The sequence below is a fragment of the Macaca nemestrina genome, chromosome 1 (assembly GCF_043159975.1).
Source record: "Macaca nemestrina isolate mMacNem1 chromosome 1, mMacNem.hap1, whole genome shotgun sequence".
Taxonomy (NCBI): Eukaryota; Metazoa; Chordata; class Mammalia; order Primates; family Cercopithecidae; genus Macaca; species Macaca nemestrina.
In genome coordinates, this window is record NC_092125.1 from 194968234 (window position 1) to 194995586 (window position 27353).

The 27353-nt window shown below is 41.9% G+C and overlaps 3 protein-coding genes and 1 long non-coding RNA gene across 11 annotated transcripts in view; 3 read left to right on the forward strand and 1 right to left on the reverse strand.

The window, feature by feature from the left end:
* Positions 1 to 1525, forward strand: part of LOC105494768 (rhomboid like 2) — a 58081-nt gene extending 56556 nt beyond the window's left edge. For all 3 annotated transcript variants that reach the window (XM_011763540.3, XM_011763542.3, XM_011763539.3), the window contains exon 8: positions 656 to 1525. In XM_011763540.3, the coding sequence (XP_011761842.1) occupies positions 656 to 835 (180 nt within the window). In that variant the 3' untranslated portion in view covers positions 836 to 1525. The remainder of the gene's footprint in view (positions 1 to 655) is intronic.
* The window catches only part of LOC112429035 (uncharacterized), a 33820-nt gene that overhangs the window by 4944 nt on the left and 1523 nt on the right, over positions 1 to 27353 (reverse strand). For 2 of the 5 annotated variants that reach the window (XR_011622873.1, XR_011622874.1), the window contains exons 1-5: positions 15772 to 15990; positions 13328 to 13405; positions 3677 to 3764; positions 2072 to 2156; positions 526 to 873 (exon numbers count right to left, since the gene is read on the reverse strand). This is a non-coding gene — a long non-coding RNA (uncharacterized lncRNA). Of the gene's footprint in view, positions 1 to 525; positions 874 to 2071; positions 2157 to 3676; positions 3765 to 13327; positions 13853 to 14559; positions 15625 to 15771; positions 16007 to 27353 lie in introns of those variants that run through there. The other 3 variants (XR_011622875.1, XR_011622872.1, XR_011622882.1) reach the window with 3 other exon arrangements.
* Positions 7101 to 15432, forward strand: LOC105494769 (gap junction protein alpha 9). Of its 2 annotated transcripts, XM_011763545.3 has the most exons (3): positions 7102 to 7334; positions 13153 to 14568; positions 15297 to 15432. In XM_011763545.3, exons 2-3 carry the CDS (start codon positions 13248 to 13250, stop codon positions 15353 to 15355), a joined length of 1380 nt encoding a protein of 459 aa, XP_011761847.2. In that variant the 5' UTR covers positions 7102 to 7334; positions 13153 to 13247; the 3' UTR covers positions 15356 to 15432. The 2 variants fall into 2 exon arrangements, with proteins under 2 accessions (XP_011761846.2, XP_011761847.2); XM_011763544.3 differs by lacking the exon at positions 15297 to 15432 and having other exon boundaries at positions 7101 to 7334; positions 13153 to 15275.
* MYCB (MYC binding protein) lies at positions 15950 to 25520 on the forward strand. The gene is made up of 5 exons (XM_011763546.3): positions 15950 to 16060; positions 16261 to 16333; positions 21404 to 21452; positions 22018 to 22147; positions 24295 to 25520. Exons 1-5 carry the CDS (start codon positions 15977 to 15979, stop codon positions 24337 to 24339), a joined length of 381 nt encoding a protein of 126 aa, XP_011761848.1. The 5' UTR covers positions 15950 to 15976; the 3' UTR covers positions 24340 to 25520.

Here is a 27353-nt window from a genome sequence, read left to right on the forward strand (position 1 = left end):
GGAAGCTGAGATGGGAGGATTGCTTGAGTCTCAGAGGTTGAGTCTGCAGTGAGCTGTGATCATGCCACTGCACTCCAGCCTGGGTGACAGAGTTGAGACCCCATTTCAAAAAACAAAACAAAACGAAAAAGCAGATTGGAAAACAGCAATGAAAATTTGAGTTCTATAAACTGACAATAAAGAAAATTGACAAAAATTTCCAGTTTTGCTGGGATTTATCTTTGAATTTGGTAGTTTCTGTTTGGGTATTTGTTGTGTACGTTATTACTTGTGTTTTAAATGTGACACCCCATGTATGTGCAATCAGATTATGCTGCTATAGAGATCCCTCATGGCAACTCAACCATTCTCTTAGTTGGCATCATATAGAATTATTTTAAATGCAATGATGATCAAGAACGAGAAACAATTTCTCTTGTCTTTTGTACTCTAAGAATGGGTGAAAATGACATTTCTTAGCTTTGTATGTTTCAGAGTATCTCCTTCTCTCTGTGCACATGGAGTTTTGTGTCTCTTTTGTCTTACCCCTAGTTCTCTAGACTTTTAAGACTCTTGTTTGACTGTGATGGTATTTGTGTTTGAATAAGAGAGATGCAACTGAAATACACAATTAGCATTGTCTTCACTTATTTCCATTTTCTCCTTTTCTCCCAAGGTGTCTTTTGCAGCTCACGTTGCAGGTGGATTTGCTGGAATGTCCATCGGCTACACGGTGTTTAGCTGCTTTGATAAAGCACTGCTGAAAGATCCAAGGTTTTGGATAGCAATCGCTGCTTATTTAGCTTGTGTCTTATTTGCTGTGTTTTTCAACATTTTCCTATCTCCGGCAAACTGACCTGCTCCTATTATAAGCCAATTAATAAAAAGAGCCATCTGGATGGGGGAAAAAAAAAGGAAGACTCTATGAAGAAACAGAAGTCTCAGCAAAGGTTAACAACTTTATATAGAGGAAAAAACAGCATTAAACTCATCAGTTGCAAAGATTGCCTACAAAAGGACCTTAGGATTTAAGGAAGGGGCTTCTTAATGTAGAAAGGGAAGAAGAAGAGAGAAAAGAAGGGTAGTAAAAACTGGAGATTGGGGCCAGGAGCACTGGCTCATGCCTGTAATCCCAGCACTTTGGGAGGCTGAGGTGGGTGAAATCACCTGAGGTCAGGAGTTCAAGACCAGCCTGACCAATATGGTGAAACCCTGTCTCTACTAAAGAAAATACAAAAATTAGCTGGGTGTGGTACTGCGTGCCTGTAGTCCCAGCTACTTGGGAGACTGAGGCAGGAGAATTGCTTGAACCTGGGAGGCGAAGGTTGCAGTGAGCTGAGATCACACCACTGCAGTCCAGCGTGGGTGATAGAGCGACACTCCGTCTCAAAAAACAAAACAAAACTAGAGATTGGGTCTTTCTTTCCCAGGCATATGGTATTCTATAAACCAGACTTCTCCTTGGAGGATATATTTTGGAGAATGCTTCATAAAATCTATGAATACTGTACAATGCTGATAATAAAAACTTTTTATACCTGTGTCAGACTCCTGATAATCACTTTAAAATAGATTACTGTTTCAGAAGATAGATCACTACTGTTTGAGGTGTTTTACATACTTTATTGATAATGTTATCAACAACCCAGAGAGGTAGTTATTACTCTGCATCTTAGAGTAATCGTAAAGAATCCCTTAAATAAACCCTTAAAGAATTACGTACTTGTCTGAGGGGAGCAGCATTTAAACATAGGTAATGACTTGGAAACCTGTAGTCTCTCCTAGAGGTCCAACAGTGCTCTGTTCCCCCAATACTGAAGAGTATCATAGGAGTACAGGAACAAACATCTATGCGGGGTACACCATGAATGGTGGAAATATCTCATAGAAGAAGACTGAGGATTTTCTGGACTGCTAGTTTAAGATTCTGAAACCGTGTCTAAGATCCCAAGGAACCTGGTACTGGCTTTCTGGTGCACACTATATACCTAGACTTCAGATTCTCATCTGTGATCAGACTGTCATCCTTCGTGTGGCTCATGGCTCTCCTAGGAGTGGGTAGGATTTATTTACAAAAGGTAAAATGTCATACCTGAAAGCTGAGAAGCATGTGTCCTTTTTCTGTGTAGAATTCAGACTGTGGTTTAGGATGTTTTTGGAAATGGTAGTTTTAGGTCCTCGGAATACAGGAAATATAATTTTTTCTTTTATCATCAACGTATTTATTAAACACCCATCTAAACATGTTACTGTATTAGGAAGGGCATATACACTTAGATATAGTGAGAAAAGCTAATACTTTAGTATATTGAGAAAAACTGATCAGAAATTTGTTTCAAAAGTTAAATTTAAGTATGAACATGGGAATATGAGTGTGTTCTTTTTTTTTCTTTTTTTTTGAGATGGAGTCTCGCTCTGTTTCCCAGGCTGGAGTGCAGTGGGCAGATCTTGGCTCACTGCAACCTCTGCCTCCTGGGTTCAAGCAATTCTCCTACCTCAGCCTCCCGAGTACCTGGGATTACAGATGTGTGCCACCACACCTGGCTCATTTTTTTTTTTTTTTTTTTTTTAAGATGGAGTCTTGCTCTGTCACCCAGGCTGGAGTGCAGTGGCCCAATCTTGGCTCACTGAAACCTCCGCCTCCCAGGTTCAAGCGATTCTCCTGTCTCAGCTTCCTGAGTAGCTGGAATTACAGGTGGCCACCACCAAGCCCAGCTAATTTTTGTATTTTTTTTTTTTTTTAGTAGAGATGTGGTTTCACCATGCTGGCCAGGCTGGTCTCGAACTCCCGACCTCAGGACCTCAGGCGATCTGGCTACCTTGGCCTCCCAAAGTGTTGGGATTACAGGCATGAGCCACCACGCCCGGCCCCTAATTTTTTATTTTTTTTGAGACTGAGTTTCGCTCTTGTTGCCTAGGCTGGAGTGCAATGGCAAAATCTCGGCTCCCTGCAACCTCTACCACCTGGGTTCAAATGATTCTCCTGCCTCAGCCTCCTGAGTAGCTGGGATTATAAGCACCCACCACCATGCCTGGCTAATTTTTGTATTTTTAGTAGAGACAAGGTTTTTCCATGTTGGCTAGGCTGGTCTTGAACTTCTGACCTCAGGTGATCCACCCACCTCCGCCTCCCAAAGTGCTGGGATTACAGGCGTGAGCCACTGCGCTCGTCTAATTTTTGTAGTTTCAGTAGAGACAGGGTTTCACCATGTTGGCCAGGCTGGTCTCAAACTCCTGACCTCAAGTGATCCACCCGCCTCAGCCTCCCAAAGTGCTGGGATTACAGGTGTGAGCCACCATGCCTGGCCTTATGAGTATGTTCTTGGTTAAACAAAGATTCAAACAAGAAGTTAAAAGATAAAATCTCAGCCAGGTGCAGTGGCTCATGCCTATTATCTCAGCACTTTGGGAGGCTAAGGTGGGAGGACTGCTTGAGCCCAGGAGTTTGAGAACAGCCTGGGTAACATTCAATAACTCTATAAATTATAAAAATAAAAAATAGCCAGGTGTGGTGGTGCTTGCCTGTAGTTCTAGCTACTCTGGAGGCTGAGGTGGGAGGATTACTGGAACCCAGGAGTTCACTGGAACCCAGGAGTTCGAGGTTACAGTGAGCTAGATCATGCCACTGCCCTCCAGCCTGGGTGACAGAGAGTGAGACCCTGTCTTAAATAAACAAACAAACAAAATCTCCTTTTACCTTCTCACTTCAAACCTGCTGTTTTTCCATAGTGATGACTATCATCAGTGGTCACAACAGTATGGTATGTATCCTTGCAGACTTTTTTCTATGTAGGATAAGCAGAAAGGAAAATGGGTTTAAGTTAATGGCCAATTCATCCACTGTACTGAACTTCACTGAATCTGCTCTACACCCTCAAAGGGACAAATTCAAAGAACAAATTAGAGGTGTCCATGGTATCACTTCCCCTAAACATCATTTGCTTCTCAGATTTACCTCAACTAGGAAAAGTTTTTGTTAATCAATTGTAGCTAAATATATATATATGCATATATATTATATATATGTATATGTGTGTGTGTGTGTGTATGTGTATTTTTTTTCTTGAGACAGGGTCTTTCTCTGTCGCCCAGGCTGGAGTGCAGTGGCACCATCTCGGCTCACTGCAACCTCCGCCTCCCAGGTTCAAGCAATTCTCCTGCCTCAGCCTCCCAGGTAGCTGGGATTATAAGAATGCATCACCATGCCTGGCTAATTTTTGGTATTTTTAATAGAGACTGGGTTTCACCACGTTGGCCAGGCTGGTCTTGAACTCCTGACTTCAGGTGATCCGCCTGTCTCGGCCTCCCAATGTGCTAGGATTACAGATGTGAGCCACCATGCCCGGCCTCTCGTTAGATATTTTTATAAACTGTAGGTTTTAGCAGGATAAATGTGATACATGTATTGTTCTATAACTTGCTTTACAACATGACCTAGGGACCTTTCTCTATTAGTTCATAGAGATCTTTATTCTCTGAATTGCTGAATGATATAGATGTACCATAGCTAACCATTCCTCTGTTGGACATGTAAATTGTTGCTGCTTTTGTATAATTACCAACAGTGCCATGTGAACATCCTAGCATGTGTGGTGTGTCTCTGAGTGTGCATGCTAAGTGAATATTTCAAGTATCCAGAAGCAGAAAGGCTATGCTAATTTTGATAGATTTAAATTGCCTTTTAGAACAAAGCTGGAGGCATCACGCTACCTGACTTCAAACTATACTACAAGGCTACAGTAACCAAAACAGCATGGTACTGGTACCAAAACAGAGATATAGACCAATGGAACAGAACAGAGTCCTCAGAAATAATACCACACATCTACAGCCATCTGATCTTTGACAAACCTGAGAGAAACAAGAAATGGGGAAAGGATTCCCTATTTAATAAATGGTGCTGGGAAAATTGGCTAGCCATAAGTAGAAAGCTGAAACTGGATCCTTTCCTTACTCCTTATATGAAAATTAATTCAAGATCGATTAGAGACTTAAATGTTAGACCTAATACCATAAAAATCCTAGAGGAAAACCTAGGTAGTACCATTCAGGACACAGGCATGGGCAAAGACTTCATGTCTAAAACACCAAAAGCAACAGCAGCAAAAGCCAAAATTGACAAATGGGATCTCATTAAACTAAAGAGCTTCTGCACAGCAAAAGAAACTACCATCAGAGTGAACAGGCAACCTACAGAATGGGAGAAAATTTTTGCAATCTACTCATCTGACAAAGGGCTAATATCCAGAACCTACAAAGAACTCAAACAAATTTACAAGAAAAAAACAAACAACCCCATCAAAAAGTGGGCAAAGGATATGAACAGACATTTCTCAAAAGAAGACATTCATACAGCCAACAAACACATGAAAAAATGCTCATCATCACTGGCCATCAGAGAAATGCAAATCAAAACCACAATGAGATACCATCTCACACCAGTTAAAATGGCGATCATTAAAAAGTCAGGAAACAACAGGTGCTGGAGAGGATGTGGAGAAATAGGAACACTTTTACACTGTTGGTGGGATTGTAAACTAGTTCAACCATTATGGAAAACAGTATGGCGATTCCTCAAGGATCTAGAACTAGATGTACCATATGACCCAGCCATCCCATTACTGGGGATATACCCAAAGGATTATAAATTATGCTGCTATAAAGACACATGCACACGTATGTTTATTGCAGCACTATTCACAATAGCAAAGACTTGGAATCAACCCAAATGTCCATCAGTGACAGATTGGATTAAGAAAATGTGGCACATATACACCATGGAATACTATGCAGCCATAAAAAAGGATGAGTTTGTGTCCTTTGTAGGGACATGGATGCAGCTGGAAACCATCATTCTTAGCAAACTATCACAAGAACAGAAAACCAAACACCGCATGTTCTCACTCATAGGTGGGAACTGAACGATGAGATCACTTGGACTCAGGAAGGGGAACATCACACACCGGGGCCTATCATGGGGAGGGGGGAGGGGGGAGGGATTGCATTGGGAGTTATACCTGATGTAAATGACGAGTTGATGGGTGCAGCACAGCAACATGGCACAAGTATACATATGTAACAAACCTGCACGTTATGCACATGTACCCTACAACTTAAAGTATAATAATAATAAATAAATTTTAAAAAAAATTGCCTTTTAAATAGCTGTATCCATTTATATTCTTACCTACAGGATATAAGAGTAACAGTGCCTCCCTACCTTGCCAAAAGAAGGTATTATAAATCTTGAAAATTTTGCATTTTGATAGTTAAAAATAATATTTCACTTAAATATGTATTTTCTAGTGAGGTTGAGCAATTTTCAAGTTTATTAATAATTTATGTGTTACACATATGTAATTCAGATAACACAATATAGAAACATGAATATATTGTGTGTCTATATATAAATATAAAAAATATATTAAATATATATATTTATATAAAATATATAAATATAAATATAAAATATAAAATATATAAATATATATATATGTGTCCCTGGTGAAATGTTTGTATTTAATCTGAGAAGTAGCTATTGTTGGTAAAGAAGCCCAGAGAAGAAATATCTATCTGTTACGCCCAACCTGCCAGATCACTAGCTCTGAAGAGACCTCTAATGACCTAAAATACAATGTAATTGTTAATAACAGAACATGGGAGAGAGAATCAGGATCTATCTATGAAATCGGACATGACCCATTTATTAAGGCAGATGACCAAGACATTATTATCTAGTAAGAAAGACTTTTTTGGTTCTAGAAACATGGTTTATTGCACAAAAAACAATGACATTTTATTGGGTTCCCCCAGTGGCAAAAATTACAGTACAAACAGCACACAAATATCTCCTGTCATTTTAAATTTGACATCTCTGAGTTATGGAGGAATCATTTACTCAGCTTAATTTGGGGCTCATGACTTTAGTCTTCTAGACTGCAGTGTGTTATCAGGACTATTATAAGCATTCTTTATCTGTGCTGTCCAATAAGGCAGCCATTAGATAGCTGTAGCTCTTTACATTTTTATTAAAATTATTTGAAATTAAAAATTCAATCGCTCTGATACAAAAACCATATTGCAAGTGTTCAATAGCTACATTTGGCTACTGGCTGCCTTATTGGCTAGCACAGATAGAATATTTCCATTGTTGCAGAAAGTTCTATTGGACGGTGCTGTTTTAGAAGCAAGGATAAGCAGAAAGGGAAATGGATTTTAGTTGATGGATGACTCACTCACTACATTGAACTGAACTGAATCTGCTCTATACCTGCAAAGGGACAAATTCAGAAAATAAATTGAAGATGGCCATGCTAAATATGGTTTGCTTCTCAGATTTACCTAAACTAAGAAAGGTTTGTGTTAATCTCTCTGTTTTAGCTTATTAAGAAAGAGTTGTTTCAAATGTTTTTATCTTTTTCTTTTGAATTCTATGGGACTATCTATGTATACTAGTTTTTATGTCATTTGCTAAGAAAGCTTTAATTTGTAGCTAAATAATACTGTTCCTTCTTTCAGGAAATACTATGTGTTGTCCTTTATGAAAAAAAAATCCTTTATTTCTTTTTATGATTATAAAAGTAAAATGCTCATAGTAAAAAATTGAAATACATATAATTACAATATATTAAGTATATAATTTATAATCCCAACATCCAGAGCTAATCACAGTTAATATTTTCATGAAAATCCTTCTAGACTTTTTTGTATACATTTGTAAATGTAACTAAATTTATAATAATGGGGCCATATTATTTTATTTTATAACATCAATTTCACTGAAATGAAGTATCAAATGCCTTTTTATGTATGTTTAACATTTCTACTGGTTGCATAGTATCACACCGTGGATGTGGTCCATTATTTAATCAGTTTTTCTTGTATTGATAATTACTTAATGTTTTTAGCTTATGATTATTATAAACACGAATTACATCTTTGCTTACATTATTATTATTATTTATGAACCATAAATTAGACTTAACTTGCTTACTTTTTTTTTTTTTTTTGAGACAGAGTCTCACTCTGTCGCCCAGGCTAGAATGCAGTGGCCAGATCTCGGCTCACTACAACCTTCGCCTCCCGGGTTCAAGTGATTCTCCTGCCTCAGCCTCCTGCGTAGCTGGGATTACAGGCATGCGCCACCATGCCTGGCTAATTTTTATATTTTTAGTAGAGATGGGGTTTCACCATGTTGGTCAGGCTGGTCTCGAACTCCTGATCTCGTGATCCGCCTGCCTCTCTCCCAAAGTGTTGGGATTACAGGTGTGAGCCACGACGCCTGGCCAACTTGCTTACGTTTTAAAATGCTTTGGGTTGTTGGGTCAGAGTATACTATTATTATTATTTTTTCGAGACAGAGTCTTGCTCTGTCGCCCAGGCTGGAGTGCAATGGTGTGATCTTGGTTCACTGCAACCTCTGCCTCTGGGTTCAAGTGATTCTCCTGCCTCAGCTTCCTGAGTAGCTGGGACTACAGGTGCCTGCCACCACGCCCGACTAATTTTTGTATTTTTAATAGAGAAAGGGTTTCAACCATGTTGGCCAGGCTGGTCTCAAACTCCTGACCTCAAGTGATCCGTTGGTCTTGGTCTCCTAAAGTGATGGGATTACAGGCGTGAGCCACCTCGCCTGGCCAGAGTATGCTATTATTTTTTTTTTTTTTTTTTTTTTTGAGACGGAGTCTTGCTCTGTCACCCAGGCTGGAGTGCAGTGGCCGGATCTCAGCTCACTGCAAGCTCCGCCTCCCGGGTTTACGCCATTCTCCTGCCTCAGCCTCCCGAGTAGCTGGGACTACAGGCGCCCGCCACCGCGCCCGGCTAGTTTTTTTTTTTTTTTTGTATTTTTAGTAGAGACGGGGTTTCACCGTGTTAGCCAGGATGGTCTCGATCTCCTGACCTCGTGATCCGCCCGCCTGGGCCTCCCAAAGTGCTGGGATTACAGGCTTGAGCCACCGCGCCCGGCCGAGTATGCTATTATTAACATAATAAAGTCAATGGAAAGTTTCTCTGTCTCAGGAATACAACTATATTTTAGAAGGTTGATGCTTTTGCAAATCATATTAACAGAACAATGGCTGAAGAAAGGAACTAAAGACTCTAGAACTAGTTATTTAAAAAGCCAAAGCTATCACTATTTGACATTCCTAAATTTAAATGATTAAACTTAAAACAGATGATCTCTTAATGTTTCTTTCCGGCAAATCTGAAGTTTGCTCATAGAGGAAAAATAATAGTTTAGTAAAAAATTTAAAGAACTGACTCTAGAGCCACAATGATTGGGTTTGAACGTCAGCTCCAGCTGTGTGACCTCAGGTAAATTAAGGTGTGCTTCTGTTTCTTCATCTGTAAGATGGGCGAAACAACATACTCACCACACAGGATTTTAGTGATGAACACATTTTATATCTTAGTAGTTTGTTTGATTGTGTAACAGTTCCCTTTATATAAAGGGGACAGGAAAAATAGAAAATATTTATATTTTAAATGAAAAATAATGAAAACATTCACTTTTAAAAAATCTTTCTTTTGGGGTATATTTCCTCTGAGATAACCTGGGATACCAACCTTAATATGGAATCTACTGGCAAATAATCCAAGCAGCTAAATTATAACTTGCCCCACTGTTTCCTTCAAGAGAGCAGCTATATGTCTTTAATAGGTCAAATACTGCTACAGTGAAAAGTTTCCATAATACTACCACCATACCAGTGAACAATCTCTTTCAAGTAGTATCTATAATGAGATTCTGGTACCACAGGGCTGGGCACTGTGGCTCACACCTGTAATCCCAGCACTTTGGGAGGCCGAGGCGGGCAGATCACCTGAGGTCAGGAGTTCGAAACCAGCCTGACCAATATGGAGGAACCCCATCTCTACTAAAAATCCAAAATTAGCTGTGCGTGGTGGCGCATGTCTGTAATCCCAGCTACTCCGCAGCCTGGGGCAGGCGAATCACTTGAACCTGGGAGGTGGAGGTTGCGGTGAGCGGAGATTGTGCCATTGCACTCCAGCCTGGGCGATAAGAGGGAAACTTTGTCTCAAAAAAAAAAAAAAAAAAAAAGATTCTGGTACCATAAAATAGTTGAGAATTTTTGGAGTTCTTTTTTTTTTTTTGAGACAGAGTTTCTGCTCTTGTCACCAAGGCTGGAGTGCAATGGCATGATCTCAGCTCACTGCAACCTTCACCTCCAAGGTTCAAGCGATTCTCCTGCCTCAGCCTCCTGAGTAGCTGGGGTTACAGATGCCTGCTACCACACCCAGCTAATTTTTTGTATTTTTGTAGGGACAGTGTTTCACCAGGTTGGCCAGGCTGGTCTCGAATTCCTGACCTCAGGTGACCCACATCGGCCTCCCAAAGTGCTGGGATTACAGGTGTGAGCCACTGTGCCGGGCTTGAAGTTCATTTTAACATGATAAGAATTTACAAAATTTGGGCCGGGCATGGTGGCTCACTTTGGGAGGCTGAGGCGGGTGGATCACTCAAGGTCAGGAGTTCAAGACCAGCCTGGCCAACATGGTGAAACCCTGTCTCTACTAACAATACAAAAATTAGCCGAGCGTGGTGGTGCTTGCCTGTAGTCTACTTGGGAGGCTGAGGCATAAGAATCACTTGAACCCGGGAAGTGGAGGTTGCGTGGGCCAGGATCCTGCCACTGCACTCTAGTATGGGCAACAGAGTGAGACTGTCTCCCCTGCCAAAAAAAAAAAAAAAAAAGAAAAAAGTGTACTTTTTCATAGTAAAGTATAATAAGTACTTTATTCATATTCATAAATATTACTGAGATGAATATCTGAAAATGTTCACCAACTGCCAGGAAGAAACCAGAATTTATTTCAAATTTATTCAATTTATATTAAAAAAAACTAATCTAAATTCCTGTGAGAGCCAGATCTATTTCCTTTGGCTTCATTAAATGCTGTATCTTACTGAATTCTCAAATGAAGCATATTCATTGTCCTATGTGTATAAATGAGATTTAAAAATCACTGACTTTTTGGCTGGGCACGGTGGCTCACGCCTGTAATCCTGGCACTTTGGGAGGCCGAGGCGGGTGGATCACGAGGTCAGGAGATTGAGATCATCCTGGCCAACATGGTGAAACCCCGTGTCTACTAAAATACAAAAAATGATCTGGGGGTGCTGGCAGGCACCTGTAGTCCCAGCTACTCAAGAGGTTGAGGCAGGGGAATCGCTTGAACCCATGAAGTGGAGGCTGCAGTAAGCTGAGATTGCGCCACTGCACTCCAGCCTGGTGACAGAGCAAGACTCTGTCCCAAAAAAAAGAAAGAAAGGAAAAAAAATTACTGACTTTTCAAGCCAGTAATGGCATGTTGGGGAAAAAAAATTGACTTTGTTACAACTTTTATATCAAATAATCTTAATAAATAAGGTTAAGGTCAAGTTAGTAGTTTTAGAAACCTTTCCAAAAGTTCTCAGTTGAAAAACAGTAACAGGCCGGGTGTGGCAGCTCACGCCTGTAATCCCAGCACTTTGGGAGGCCAGGGCAGGCAGATCACCTGAGGCCAGGAGTTCCAGACCAGCCTGGCCAACATGGAGAAACACTGTCTGTACTAAAAATCCAAAATTAGCTGGGCATGGTGGCGCATGCCTGTAACCACAGTTACTCGGGAGGCTGAGGCAGGAGAATCGCTTGAACCCAGGAGGCGAAGGTTGTGGTGAGCTGAGATTGTGCCATTGTACTCCAGCCTGGGCAATAAGAGCGAAACTCTGTCTCAAAATAAACAAACAAACAAACAAACCCCAACAACAACAATAATAAACTTCAGCTAAGTAAGATGACTCCTCTCTGATGAGAAATCCTACAATTATATTATTATTTTTTTAATTTAAATTTTTTTTTTTTTTTAAGAGACAGGGTCTCTCTAATGTTGACCAGGTTGGTCTTGAACTCTTGGCCTCAAGCAATCCTCTCATCTCAGCCTGTGAAAATGCTAGGAGTATAGGCATGAGCCACCGTGCCCAGCGTACAATTTTATACATATATATGTGTGTGTATGTGTGTGTGCGTACATATATATATATATATATATATATTTTTTTTTTTTTTTTGATATGGAGTCTTGCTCTTTTGCCCAGGCTGGGGTGCAGTGGCATAATCTCCACTTACTGCAACCTCTGCTTCCCAGGTTCAAGTGATTCTCCTGCCTCAGCCTCCCGAGTAGCTGGAATTACAGGCACCTGCCACCACACCCGGTTAATTTTTGTATTTTTAGTAGAGACGGGGTTTCACCATGTTGGCCAGGCTGGTCTCAAACCCTTGACCTCAGATGATCTGCCCACCCCGGCATCCCAAAATGCTGGGATTATAGGCATGAGCCAATGCACATGGCCTAAAATTATATTTTTTAAAAATTTTTTTGAGATGGAGTCTCACTCTGTCGCCCAGGCTGGAGTGCAGTGGCATGATCTTGGCTCACTGCAACCTCTGCCTTCCAGGTTCAAGTGATTCTCCTGCCTCAGCCTCCTGAGTAGCTGGGACTACAAGCGCCCGCCACCATGCCTAGCTAATTTTTGTATTTTTAGTAGAGGCGGGCTTTCAACATGTTGGCCAGGCTGGTCTTGAACTCCTGATCTCAAATGATCCACCCACCTCGGCCTCCCAAAGTGTTGGGATTATAGGTGTGAGCCACCCCGCCCAGCCTATATTCTTAATAGAGAATATATACACTCCTCCTCCAGGTATCATGTTTTTTCATTATATTGTGATGTCTAAATATAAGTGATTTTAAATTCCTGACAATTTAAACATATTATTGGTAACAGATTAACACTTTGGCCAGGTGTGGTGACCCACACCTGTAATCCCCACACTTTGGGAGGCCAAGGCGAGAGTATCACTTGAGTCTAGGAGTTTGAGACTAGCTGCAGCAATATAGTGAGACCCTGTCTCTACAAAAAATAAAAAAATTATCTGGGTGTAGTGGCACACACCTGTAGTCCCAGCTACTCAGGAGGCTGAGAGGGGAGATGATTGCTTGAGCCTGGGAGGTTGAGGCTGCAGTGAGTTGTGGCTGCAACACTGTACTCGAGCCTGGGCAACAGAGGGAGACTCTGTCTCAACAAAAAAACAAATAAAAAACCCCACAGCTATCTAGGGAAAAAGTAAAGCAACCAGCATATAGAAGTGACATATTGTTATATTTTCACCATAGGTTTGCTTTAAGAAATAGTGCTCCCTTCAGAATGGAAGAATTTAACTGCTTCTTATTTGATGGGGATCAGAGCTAAGATGGCTGACTAAATAAACATGGGGGACTGGAATCTCCTTGGAGATACTCTGGAGGAAGTTCACATCCACTCCACCACGATTGGAAAGATCTGGCTCACCATCCTATTCATATTTCGAATGCTTGTTCTGGGTGTAGCAGCTGAAGATGTCTGGAATGATGAGCAGTCCGGCTTCGTCTGCAATACAGAACAACCAGGCTGCAGAAATGTATGCTACGACCAGGCCTTTCCTATCTCCCTCATTAGATACTGGGTTCTGCAGGTGATATTTGTGTCTTCACCATCCCTGGTCTACATGGGCCATGCATTGTACCGACTGAGAGTTCTAGAGGAAGAGAGGCAAAGGATGAAAGCTCAGTTAAGAGTAGAACTGGAGGGGGTAGAGTTTGAAATGCCTAGGGATCGGAGGAGATTGGAGCAAGAGCTTTGTCAGCTGGAGAAAAGGAAACTAAATAAAGCTCCACTCAGAGGAACCTTGCTTTGCACTTATGTGATACACATTTTCACTCGCTCTGTGGTTGAAGTTGGATTCATGATTGGACAGTACCTTTTATATGGATTTCACTTAGAGCCTCTATTTAAGTGTCATGGCCACCCGTGTCCAAATATAATCGACTGTTTTGTCTCAAGACCAACAGAAAAGACAATATTCCTATTATTTATGCAATCTATAGCCACTATTTCACTTTTCTTAAACATTCTAGAAATTTTCCACCTAGGTTTTAAAAAGATTAAAAGAGGGATTTGGGGAAAATACAAGTTGAAGAAGGAACATAATGAATTCCATGCAAACGAGGCAAAACAAAACGTAGCCAAATATCAGAGCACATCTGCAAATTCACTGAAGCGACTCCCTTCTGCCCCTGATTATAATCTGTTAGTGGAAAAGCAAACACACACTGCGGTGTACCCTAGTTTAAATTCATCTTCTGTATTCCAGCCAAATCCTGACAATCACAGTGTAAATGATGAGAAATGCATTTTGAATGAACAGGAAACTGTACTTTCTAACGAGATTTCCACACTTAGTACTAGCTGTACTCATTTTCAACACATCGGTTCAAATAATAACAAAGACACTCATAAAATATTTGGAAAAGAAGTTAATGGTAACCAGTTAAGGGAAAAAAGAGAAACTGAAGGCAAAGACCGCAAAAGGAACTACTACTCTAGAGGTCACCGTTCTATTCCAGGTGTTGCTATAGATGGAGAGAACAACATGAGGCAGTCACCCCAAACAGCTTTCTCCTTGCCAGCTAACTGCGATTGGAAACCGCGGTGGCTTAGAGCTACATGGGGTTCCTCTACAGAACATGAAAACCGGGGGTCACCTCCTAAAGGTAACCTCAAAGGCCAGTTCAGAAAGGGCATAGTCAGAACCCTTCCTCCTTCACAAGGAAAGTCTCAATCACTTGACATTCCAAACACAGCTGATTCTTTGGGAGGGCTGTCCTTTGAGCTAGGGTTGGTCAGAACCTGTAATAATCCTGTGTGTCCTCCAAATCACGTAGTGTCCCTAACGAACAATCTCATTGGTAGGCGGGTTCCCACAGATCTTCAGATCTAAACAGCGGTTGGCTTTTAGACATTGTATATATTATCAGAGAAGTAGCCTAGTGGTGGTGGGGCACGGACAAAATAGATATGGGCAGCTCTAAAGACCAGCTGTTAAGACAGACGGCAAACTCATTTCAGCAAGGGAAAAACAGCTCTAATTCTAGATTGTGAAAGAACACTTCTAAATCCAAAGACATAAGGTTGTCAAATCAGGATTTTTTTTTTTTAAATGATATTCTTTCGAATGTGTGTAACTGATTTTGGGAATATCACATGTTCAGAACTGGGGCTAAATGGTTTGATCAGGTTTTCTCTTTGAAGAGACCACAGCCTTAGGACACGGTTCTTCATCTACATAATTCCACCTTGGACACTGGGTTAATTTTGTTTGCCCCTGAAACACAATCACGTAGTTTCCTTCTAGACTGCATCCTGATATGTCTCGAGTATAATCACATGTTGCTACCTAGTAAATAAAATCTTAAAAAGATCCGTGGCTTTCTTTCACCAGTTCATAGCATCGTGATTCATTGCCCGGATTGGACTCGGCTCTACTCACTGGACATCTAACCTCTCCACTTAATTAACAGTACGCACCCTACAGGGGTGTTGTGAGGATTAAAATTTAAAATACCCGTGTTTTCTACAGTGCCTGGCGCACAGCGCTCAAAAGCTATTGCAAGCTCGTTACTGCTCATTCTCCAGAAGCCCACATCAAGTCAGCCACGACTCAAGGAGACTCCAAAGATAAAAGCTGGAACCAAAATACATGATTCTAAACACCCTCCTCAGCTACTGCAAAGTCGTGAGCACTTTCTCAGGAAGAGAGCCAAAAAGTCCAGCACCTATGGGTCACCACAGTTTCCGAGGTCCCAGATGAGAAAAATGAGCTCGCTACCACCGTGCGGCGATCCTTCCTCTCGCAATAGTCCCAGTGCTCCCGGGCCCTGCCTCCGGACGCCAGTACAGAGTTACCAAAATCTCACCTCTTGCAAAGAAAACGAATCGCTACGGGGACCGGAAGAGGAAGAGGTGCGGCTCCAACAGCCAGAGGGGCGGGCATACGCAGCCTCCCTCGGCTCAGCCTGCAACGGGGGATGCAGAGCGTCCTGGTCGCCATGAAAACAGGCCACACCCCGGCGATCCCTGCCCGTGGTTCGCAAGTGCGCAGCCGCGCGCCCCCTTCCGCGCATGAGCAGTTCTGCTCCCAACCCGCCAGTCGCGGTCTCCGGCGCCAGCTACGCCGCTGCCGCTGTCACTATGGCCCATTACAAAGTGAGGGGGGCGCGGCGTGGCTGGGGGCATGCGGGCGGTAGCAAGCCGTTGGTCGGCTCTGGGTGGGAGTGGGGTCGCGCGCGCAGGTTTGGGCGGGAGGGCCCCGAGGTAGCGAGGCGGAGGCGGGGTTGCCAGACTCCCAGCACCTTCTTCCTGCTCGGCTCCCGGGCTCTGGCCACTGACCCCCGGTGTCTCTTCAGGCCGCCGACTCGAAGCGTGAGCAGTTCCGGAGGTACTTGGAGAAGTCGGGGGTGCTGGACACGCTGACCAAGGGTGAGCCTGGGCTAGGAGAGGGTACCTCGTGCCCTCGTCGTGCTCCCCGGCGCTGCCCCTTTCCCCAGCGGGCCGTAGCGTGGGGAAGGAGGGGAAACAGATGGGGCCCGTCCGGGGTCCAGCGAGGTGGGCCTCGGGGTTCGGTAGGGACCTGGCTGCTGGAGGCCGCCCGGGTGAGGTAGCCTAGCTACGCTACCCTTCTCTGCACTGGGAGTGAAACTCTTGCAGCTGTTGCAAAGTCTCTTCAACTTCCGTTGCTTTGCCTCGAGCAGCCGCAGTGGACATGTTTGCCAAAGACCTTCAGATCCCAATTCCTCCCACCTTACGGTTTTTGTGGAGTCCTCAGAATCTTGTTAAGAAACAGTTTCCCTCCAACAAAGAGCAACTGGAAAAATGACCGAATTTCAAAGTGGGCTATGAAGTAGTTGAGTGAGCCTAATCCCCGAAGTAGGAGATGCATGGCCAATTTGGCTGTGGCTTTTCAGCCCCCATTCCTTAGTCTGTGTCAATTTTTATTTTGTGTATATTTCATAGTTAAAGTAGAATTACAGTTTAAAGAGCTCGAGGGCATATCAAAATGGTTACATTGTTTTCACTTTTTAAAATGAAAACTTACTGTTAACGCTGTATCTCTTCATTCGTGGCTTCGAGATCTAAGTAAGTAGATGAGTAAAGTGTCGGAAACAGGAGGATTCCAAGGGGTAGGGTACAGTTTACTTCATTAGCTTAACAGTAATTTAAATGCCTGCTATGTCACTTAACTCACTGGGATTTTCAAGGGTGTAGAATGGAATTGTTGGCAGGGATCAGGACTTGGGTCAAACTAGGAAGTTTGGGAAGTGTGGGAAATAAGTAGGTAACTGCTCTTTGGACAGCAGCAAAGTTTAGAGGAAAATTCTAGGAGCATAACTCCTGGGTCTTAGCAGAAAGCAGGCTAGTAATTTTGAATTGTTACCTATTTGGGGTTCAGATAATAGTTTACCTCTTTGCAAATAAACTTCAGCAAGTATTAAGGGACTACTCTGAAAGTACTGTGCTATGTTGTCTCTGGAAGTGTCACAGATGCTTTGAATGTCATTCCCTCTAAAAACTCCATAAGTTCATTTCTTTCATTTAATCATTTTACTCAGGCATCTGTTCTGCACACTGGAGATAAGCAGAGGAGGATAAAAGTCTCGGCTCTCATAAGCTTATGTCCTAGTTGAGGGAGACAAATACACAAATACCTAGTGTCAGCTAGAGGTAGGTGTTACAGATAAAAATACAGCAGAAGTTAGGGATAAAGAGTAACAGGTGAGGCCAGGCACGTGGCTCATGCCTGTAGTCTTAGCACTTTGGGAGGCTGAGGTGGGTGGACTGCTAGAGCCCAGGAGTTCAAGAGCAGTCTGGGCAACATGGCAAAACTCCCGTCTCTTAAAAGAAAAAATTGCTGGGCATGGTGTGTGCCTGTAATTTAGCTACTCTGGAGGCTGAGGTGAGAGAATCACTTGAACCCAAGAGGTCAAGGGTCCAGTGAGTTGTGATTGTGCCCCTGGGCAACAGTGACACTCTTTCTCAAAAAAAAAAAAACAAGTGACAGGTGGGATGTGTGTGTCATTTTATATAGGGTGGTGGGGGGAAGGCCTTTCTTAAGTACTTTTGAGCAGAAACCTGAAAGAAACAATATCTGTCAAGAGTTTCAGGAAGTATAAGGAGGCCAGAGTGGTTGGATGGAGCAAGCGAAAGATTGAATGGTAAAAGGCAGAAAAATGACAGTTGTAGGAGGTAACTGACTACACAGAAGATGTTGCCCAAGCTGGAGTGCAGCGGCATGATCTCAGCTGACTGCAGCCTCCACCTCCGGGTTCAAGCGATTGTCCTGCCTCAGCCTTCCAAGTAGCTGGGACTACAGGCATGTGCCACCATGCTCAGCTAATTTTTTGTATTTTTAGTAGAGACGAGGTTTCACCAGGTGGGCCAGGCTGGTCTTGAACTCCTTACCTTGCCTCAGCCCCTCAAAGTGCTGGGATTACAAGTATGAGCCACCGCGCCTGGCCTCCACTAGAATTTAACCTTTTAATCTCCTTAGATTTCCAGGCTCCTAAATAACATCAGCCAACATAGTATTGACGTGATTTATTAAAAATTTGATTTTCAGCTTCAAACACAGGTGCTTTACACAATTCTATTTGTTTTTACTTTTTATTTTTTTTTGAGACAGTCTCACTCTGTCACCTAGGAATGCCTGGCCTCAAGTGATCCTCCTGTCTTAGCTTCCCCAAGTGTTGATGTTATAGGCATGACCCACTGTGCCCAGCCTCACAAATTCAATTTACATATATATATATTTTTTTGAGACAAGGTCTCTGTCGCCCAGACTGGAGTGCAGTGGTGCAGTCACGTCTCACTGCAGTCTTAATCTCCCAGGTTCAAGCAGTTCTTCCACCTCAGACACCCAAGTAGCTGGGACTACAGGCATGCACCACCATGCCTAGCTAATTTTTAATTTTTTTTTTTTTTTTTGAGACGGAGTCTCGCTCTGTCACCCAGGCTGGAGTGCAGTGGTTCTGTCTCGGCTCACTGCAAGCTCCGCCTCCCGGGTTCATGCCATTCTCCTGCCTCAGCCTCCCAAGTAGCTGGGACTACAGGTGCCCGCCACCACGCCCAGCTAATTTTTTGTATATTTAGTAGAGACAGGGTTTCATCGTGTTAGCCAGGATGGTCTTGAGCTCTTGACCTCATGATCCGCTTGCCTAGGCCTCCCAAAGTGCTGGGATTACAGGCGTGAGCCACCATGCCCGACCAATTTTTTTTTTTTTTTTGGGTAAGTCGGGGTTTTGCCCAGGTCGATCTCAAGCAATCCTCCTGCCTTGGCCTCTCAAAGTGCTGGAATTTCAGGCATGAGCCACTGTGTCTGGCCTAAATTTTTTACAGCTTATTTCCAAGATGATTTGAAATAGTTTATAACATTAAAACACTATGAAAGGATGGCTAAAGATAAAGATGATAAATCATTTGGAAGCTGAAGCATTTTAGCTATTTTGAGCAGTATATCAACCTCTAAAAATCCTGGCTACGAAGGCAAAAAGGGGTGCACGATTGGGTATAGAGTTCTTGTCTGATTAGAAGGAAGTGCATTTCATTTATAGAAAAACACAGGAAACTTAGTATTTACAGTATCTTCTGCAATGATCAACCTTGTAAGTACCACTGACAGAAATTAGAAGCCGAGAGAAATGGGGTGGGGGAATAAGAGGAGAGAAAAGAGTATTAATATTCATGTCTTATAAAATTAGGATTTGGCTGGGTGCTCATGCCTGTAATTCCAGAACTTTGGGAGGCTGAGGAGGGCGGATCACCTGAGGTCAGGAGTTCGAGACTAGTGTGACCAACATGGAGAAATCCCGTCTCTACTAAAAATACAAAATTAGCCGGGCATGGTGGTGCATGCCTGTAATCCCAGCTACTAGAGAGGCTGAGGCAGGAGAATCGCTTGAACCTGGGAGGCGGAGGTTGTGGTGAGCAGAGATTGCATGCCTTTGCACTCCCGCCTGGGCAACAAGAGCGAAACTCCATCTCAAAAACAAACAAAAACAACAAATTTCTCAAAAAATAGTGCCGTTAAGTGTATTTAGATGAAGAGTAACTATCACAACTCAATGTAAATTGTTAAAAATAGTTGCCCATTTGATTTTTTCATACTGTATATTATTTTGGTAAGTTGTTAAAACTCTAAAACAAAAGAAGTATGTAAGTTGGTTTACAACAGGACTTAACTTGAGGTCTAGATATCTATCACTGTTTTTTTTTTCTTTTAGACAGAGTCTTGCTCTGTTGCCCAGGCTGTAGTGCAGTGGCATGATCTCAGCTCACTGTAAGCTCCACCTCCTAGGTTCACGCCATTTTCCTGCCTCAGCCTCCCGAGTAGCTGGGACTACAGCTGCTGGCCACCATGCCCAGCTAATTTTTTGTATTTTTAGTAGAGATGGGGTTTCACTGTGTTAGCCAGGATGGTCTTGATCTCCTGACCAGGTGATTTGCCCGCCTCGGCCTCCCAAAGTGATGGGATTACAGGCGTGAGCCACTGTGCCCAGCCACATTTTTTTGTGTGTGGTTACTTTTTTTGCTTTTATTAAATTTTTCAAAGGGTTCCATGCACAAAAAGGCCAACCACTAAATTAGAGTTTTTTTAATCAAAGTAGTAAATTCTAGGAAGAATTTGTTCCATAGATGAAGAGCAAGGCAGTGCTCATATGAGTGATTAGATATGAAACCACTCAAGTATATCTTATTTTAATGTTGATTTGAGCAGGTAAAATTTTTGATTAGTGGTTATTTAGTAAAACAAACTTCACTTTTAAGACCATGTTTGAATTCAGAGCGTCTTCCAGTAATTACCATAGTCCTGTTGATTCTTTCCTAAATTCTCAAATTTCTTTCTTCTCACTGTTCTATCACTCCCATCACTCTACTGCAGGTTGCTGTCTTTTTAAACTGGATTACCACATCAGCCTTTTAACCGTTCTTCCTGTCTTTATCCTCATCCCACTCCAGCTGGTTCACATAGCAGTTAAGAGTGGATCCTGTCACTCCCTTCCTTAAAACTGTTTAATTATATGCCAACCAAATTTGCATGACCCTCCATAATGTGGCCATGACCCCCTTTCCAGCTTCCTTTCCTGCCAAATTACATCTCCAGCCATACTTGAATTTTCAGTTCCTCAATACATTGTTTTCTTGCTCCTGGGCCTTCCCATTTTAAAATACTCATCCCCTAGGTATCAGGTCTTTGCCTTCCTTTAGGAATCCTTCCTTAATGTCCTAGGCTTGCTTAGGTGTTCTTCCAGTGTGCTATCGTAACCCATTATCCAGTATTACTGCTTGATACCCTCTAGTTCCTTGCATATCTTTTACGCTTGACTGTAAATTTGTTGAGAACAGGGACCTTGTCTGTCTTGTTCAGCATTGTATAGTCTTTGCAACGTGCTCAGCATATAGTTGGCACCTAATATTTACTGGGTAATGGAATATAATTTCAGCCTTTCAAATTGAATACGTCAATTGTTGCTTTTTCTGCTTTTTGATTTGCAGTGTTGGTAGCCTTATATGAAGAACCAGAGAAACCTAACAGTGCTTTGGAGTATCCTTTCATCTTTCAAGTCAGAAAAAGGCTTTATTTTGAAACTCTTATTTTTTTAGATAGATAATAACCTTTAAAATACTTCTGAATATTGAGATAGTTAGTTTTTTTTTTTTTTTTTTTTTTTTTGAGACGGAGTCTTGCACTGTTGCCTGGTGGGGAGTGCAGTGGTGTGATCTTGGCTCACTGCAACCTCCGCCTCCCGGCTTCAAGCGATTCTCCTGCCTCAGCCTCCCAAGTAGCTGGGATTACAGGTGCCCGCCACCATGCCCAGCTAATTTTTTGTATTTTTAGTAGAGACAGCGTTTCACTATGTTGGTCAGGCTAGTCTCAAACTCCTGACCTCATGATCTGCCCACCTTGGCCTCCCAAAGTGCTGGGATTACAGGTGTGAGCCACCATGCCCGGCCGAGAAAGTTACTTTCACTTGAGTTTTTGGATGGTGATCTCTGGGTAGATATTGGTGGTAAAGTGGGTGACTTTGGTCAGGGATATTGATACTACTCTGTGCTATTTCATTAGTTTCATTCATGTCTAATAAGTAAGTTCTTAACATTGATAATAGTTTTTTAAAGCATCACTTAGGAGCTGCTACCCCAGAGAATCCAGAAATAGAGCTGCTTCGCCTAGAACTGGCTGAAATGAAAGAGAAATATGAAGCTATTGTAGAAGAAAATAAAAAACTGAAAGCAAAGGTAAAATTTTAAAAATAAGTCATGTGAAGATAATTTTACCTGTAATAATTATATGATGAAAACCTCACTAAAATGGACAGGAGGGGAGGAAGGTGGGTGAATATCAATTTGAATTAATTGCAAAGGCCAAAGTTATGCTGTGTCTAGAAGACCACAAGACAGGCTGGGCGTGGTGGCTCATGCCTGTAATTCCAGCACTTTAGGAGGCCAAGGTGGGCAGATCACGAGGTCAAGAGTTCAAGACCAGCCTAGCCAACATGGTGAAACCCTGTCTCTACTAAGAATACAAAAATTAGCCAGGCATGGTGGCATGTGCCTGTAATCCCAGCTACTCGGGAGGCTGAGGCAGGAGAATCACTTGAACTCGGGAGGTGTAAATTCCAGTGAGCCGAGATTGTGCCACTGCATTCCAGCCTGGGTGACAGAACAAGACTTCATCTCGCGGAGGGGGAAAGAAAAGAAAAAAAGAAAACCACAAGACATACTGGAAATAGGACAAGCAAAGAAGCAAAGTGTGGTCAAAAAGAGGTCTGGCCGGGTGTGGTGGCTCACGCCTATAATCCCAGCACTTTGGGAGGCCGAGGTGGGCAGATCACCTGAGGTCAGGTGTTCGAGATCAGCCTGGCCAACATGGAGACACCCTGTCTCTACTGAAAATACAAAGTTAGCCGGGCTTGGTGGTGCATGCCTATAATCCCAGCTACTTGGGAGGCTGAGGCGGGAGAATTGCTTGAACCCGGGAGGTGGAAGTTGCAGTGAGCCAAGACCGTGCCACTGCACTCCAGCCTAGGCAACAAGAATGAAACTCCATCTCAAAAAAAAAAAAAAAAAAGGTTCTTAGGAACCTGCATCAACAAAAGGATGAGAATATTGGTTAATGCTCTTTATAAGTAAATGGTCAGTTCTGAAGTTCTTAAGCAGTTGATTTTAAGTAGGCCAATATGGGGCCACTGCTTTGTAAATGGTACCTCTTAGAATGTGTACAGTTCATAGTCTGCAAGGCCATATGTGGTGGCCCTCTGTAAATTTGTTAGGAGTTAATTTTATCTAGTGCTAAAGTTTTTTCTTTCTTTTTTTGAGACAGGGTCTCTGTTACCCAGGCTGGTGTGCAGTGGTGCAGTCATGTCTCACTGCAGCCTTGACTTCCCAGGCTCAAGCAATCCCCCGACTTCTGCCTCCTGAGTAGCTGGGACTGCAGGCATTTGCCACCATGCTTGGCTAATTTTTAAATTTTTTTAGAAATGGGGTCCCGCTATGTTGCCCAGGTTGGTGTCAAACTCATGGGCTCAAACGTTCCTCCTAGCTTGGCCTCCCAAAGTGTTGGGATTATAGACATGAGCCACCGCACCCAGCCAGTTTTTTCTTTTTTCAAAGTCCTGTGAGAATTTTCATGAACTTCAAGTTAATCAACTCTTAAGTCTTTGAGGTCTTAAAACGTTCTTAATCACATAATGTATTTTACCTTACTCTGAGTATTTCTCATAATTTATCTTCTCAACAACTTTGTGAGATAAGTGAAACAAGTACACAAGCTACTTTGTAGGCGAGGAAACGAAAGCACAGTGAAGTCTAATAAGCTTCTCAACTCCAACAGGTAGTTGGCAGAACCCTAATGTTAGCCTGGTGTTCTTGCAAGGAACCACACTTAGCATAAAATAAAATGCATTTATTTTAAATTATCCAAGGTTCCACAATGTGTAATGCTAGTTTACTCTTTGGAACCTTTTAACTCAAAGACATTAGTAGTTGTTTATTGGCTAAGTTAAGACATGTCACATAACTCTTTATCTACTTTTCAGTGGGTATTTTCAGTAAACTTTTGGTGGAGAGGAAGAAAGTTCCTTATAAGCAAATGAATCTTTGGGAAGATACAGTTTATTGCATATCAAGTATTTGAACAGTACAGTCATGATCTGGAATGAAATTTTAGTTTCAAAGCAATTTTAAAGGTTTATATGAAAAGGGCTTTCATTAGATTCGATTGTATTAAATCTTAAATCACTGAAGGATTTAAAATGGATGGTTATAGAAACTGATATAAATACCATTTACTGGCTTGATAACTAGTTGAATAGTTACCTTGTTTTTCTATTTTTTACCCAATTTAGAATGAAATTCACCTAAATTCCTCTGTCTTTGCCCCATAGCTTGCTCAGTATGAACCACCTCAGGAGGAGAAGCGTGCTGAATAGGATTCTTCTCAGTTGAAAAGACAATGAAAAATGGTTTTGTATGACTTGAATAGTTTGTATAGTATATAATCTTTTCTGAACAGATGCTATAGAACTCTTTTAATATGTTTAATTCACCTATCACACTCTGTTAAAAACACATAGAATCATCAATAAAAACTCAATATAACTTTCTTTGGGTCTTAAAGCAGGAGAATCCAAAGTAAATCCTGGAAAAAACCTAAACACAGCCATCTAACTCATTACCTTAAAAGACATTCTGTTTATTAGTCTGATTAGGAATGATGGCACTGGTTGTATTTTAGCCAAGACAGTTTAGCATGGAGCTATTCCTTGGTATAGTTCAGGATATGAACACAGGTACAGTCATTCTTTGAAGGTGACACTGTTGTGTATATTCCCTATAGGCAGCTGGAGAGATCTGTGTGACACAAGATGCTTTTGTACAGGTTCCCATGAATCTTTTGCTCTTGTTTGTGTAACATGGAACAAATAACTTCTTTGCCACCACTTTGCCTTAGATAACTGTGTGTGTGTGCCAGTTTGAACTCTGACACCACATTTTCCTTCTATGCAATCATGCCTTGTCTGATAATCTTGCATTGCTTTGCTCTAAGCTTTAGTGGGTCCTAGTTGCACACTGGCCTTTCTGTGCTGTTTTTCAATTTGCCTAATAATAGCAGTTACCCTGATTGTAATTTATGTAACTTTAAACAGGATCACACTGTACCCCCTGCCTGCCTTATTTGCTTACTGAGCACAGGACAGAGGCAATATACAACTCTGGGTTCACACACAAGCTGAGATGAGAAGAGGAATGAGCCATATATTGTGGAAAATCATAGTTTGTAGGTATAATTATATAGTGCTTTTCTCCCTCAAAGTATTTTTCTAGTCTTGAATTCATTTTATCTTCATTATATAATCCCTGTGAAGTAGGTGGGACAAGTATGAGGGGAAGAGGGGTGCTGAATTTTTAGGCCAAAGACTGATATTAATACAAATCACTCACTAACTGTAGAGCCTTGGGCATATCAGTGAACTGCTCTAAGATTTACTGTCTTCATCTGTTTAATGAGTAGAATATCCGTGATGCCTACCTCACAGGGTTGTTGTGAGGGTCAAATGAGAATGTATGTGAAAGATTTGTAAATGGTAAAGCACTATATTCTTGTTTGTTAGTCCTTTTTCCTTTCTTTGGGTAGACCTACAGTCAGATGTTTTGTTTTATTGATCACTTATTTTCCTTACTGATAAGACTGTCATTTTATAGACATATTCCTATTTCATATATTCTCTCTCTCTTGTTAGAGAACCTTTCTTTGTTTTTGGTCAAAACACATAGAAAACAAAATGATCCAATGAAAACTGGTTTAACTAGCAAAAGCCTTGGCACCTGTTGGAGACTATGGCCAAGCCAATTATAAGGGCATTTAAATCAGCCCTGTTAGTAGGAATGTGGCTATGGCTGGTGGTGCCTCTTCAAGTCACAAGTTTGTTTTTGGAGTGGGCCCAGAAGATCATTCGCTTGAATAGATTTCTCTTTTACCAATTTGAGTACCTCCTACATGGGCAGCAGTGGACTAAGTGCTGGGTGTGATAAAGAGGAATGACTTAATTATGAGACTATATAATCAAATACAGTGTGGGTTAGGACCTGTGACAGACCATTATAATAAAGCATGGCTCCATGAGGGTTTTGGAAGAGAGGGAGACTTGGCTTCTTTAGTTGGTGTGACAGTTTTTTGGTAGATACAGGTTGAAATTTTTTTGTGGCAGCCAATCCTCATGTGCTTTTTACTCATTGGATTAGTATTAATATTTATGTCAGTAAGCCAGGTGACTGTGCCTGTCTTTGGTACTATCCTTTTTGAACAGAAAGGCAACATGTGGGTTCGATAATCACACTTTTAGGTGAAACTGACTTGCTTAAACTGCTGTAACAGTCAGTGCTATTTAAGAATTCAGGATCAGCCTAGACTCTAGAGGTCCTCTTCAACATTTCTGTCAAGGATTTGGATGAAGACAATATACCACAAGATGCTCGATGGAAGAGAGAATGGATCCCACCAGTTAAGCTCCTGTTATGCTTCTGTTGCTTTGTCTATAAAATATCAACTTCACATCTTGCCTACCTCACAAGGTGGTTGTAAGAATCAAATTAAATATAACGGATGTAAAAGTGCCTTGCAAACTGTAAAGGATTACATACAGACCAGATGGTAGTGCCAAATCTGTGACACAAATTGGAAAGTCTGGTTGGAAGACTATATTGAAACAAGCTTTAAAATGATTAACCACGTGGAATACCCAAACTGCTGGGCCTAAACCAAAAAGTTGAAGTATCAAGTCTTAACGTTTAGGTTCAGAAATGCAGCTATAGACATTTAGGCACTAGGATTGCTGACAAAGTGTTAGTTCCAGTGATTATCAATGTGAACCACTCTATGGATCCTTAAAAAAAATTCCATTCTGGAAAGTACAAATAGAAATATTGTCTAGGTGTTAAATGGTCATTCTGAAAGTTGTACTGTTTAGTATTGCTTTGTAGGAGTCAGATGTTTGATGAAATTGACAAGATTGAATGCAGGGCAAGAGACAGGGACCATCCTGGCCAACATGGTGAAACCCTGTCTCTACTAAAAATACAACAATTAGCTGGGTGTGGTGGTGGGCGCGTGTGGTCCCAGCTACTCAGGAGGCTGAGGCAGGAGAATCGCTTGAACCCGGGAGGCAGAGGTTGCAGTGAGCTGCGATCGTGCCACTGCACTCCAGCCTAGCGACAGACAGACCGAGACTCCGTCTCAAAAAAAAAAAAGTTCCTCAGTTACACTAGCAACATTTCAAGTGCTCATTCCTCATAGGACTAGCGGCTACATGTTTGACTGCAGAAAAATAACATGTCTATCATGTATATCAGTTGTATTGAATAGCACCATAGAATGGTTGAAATAGGATGTTCAGCAAGGAACAGAGAAGACTTAGTGGGTAATGAATACTGCAATTTGGTATTT

What these genes read in the sequence shown, in the direction of transcription:
- LOC105494769 (XM_011763544.3), top strand. Translation starts at nt 13,248, where the DNA reads ATGGGGGACTGGAATCTCCTTGGAGATACTCTGGAGGAAGTTCACATC.
- MYCB (XM_011763546.3), top strand. Translation starts at nt 15,977, where the DNA reads ATGAGCAGTTCTGCTCCCAACCCGCCAGTCGCGGTCTCCGGCGCCAGC. An exon ending in TCACTATGGCCCATTACAAA is followed by an intron (nt 16,061 to 16,260) that starts GTGAGGGGGGCG and finishes GTGTCTCTTCAG; the next exon opens with GCCGCCGACTCGAAGCGTGA. An exon ending in GCTGGACACGCTGACCAAGG is followed by an intron (nt 16,334 to 21,403) that starts GTGAGCCTGGGC and finishes TTTGATTTGCAG; the next exon opens with TGTTGGTAGCCTTATATGAA.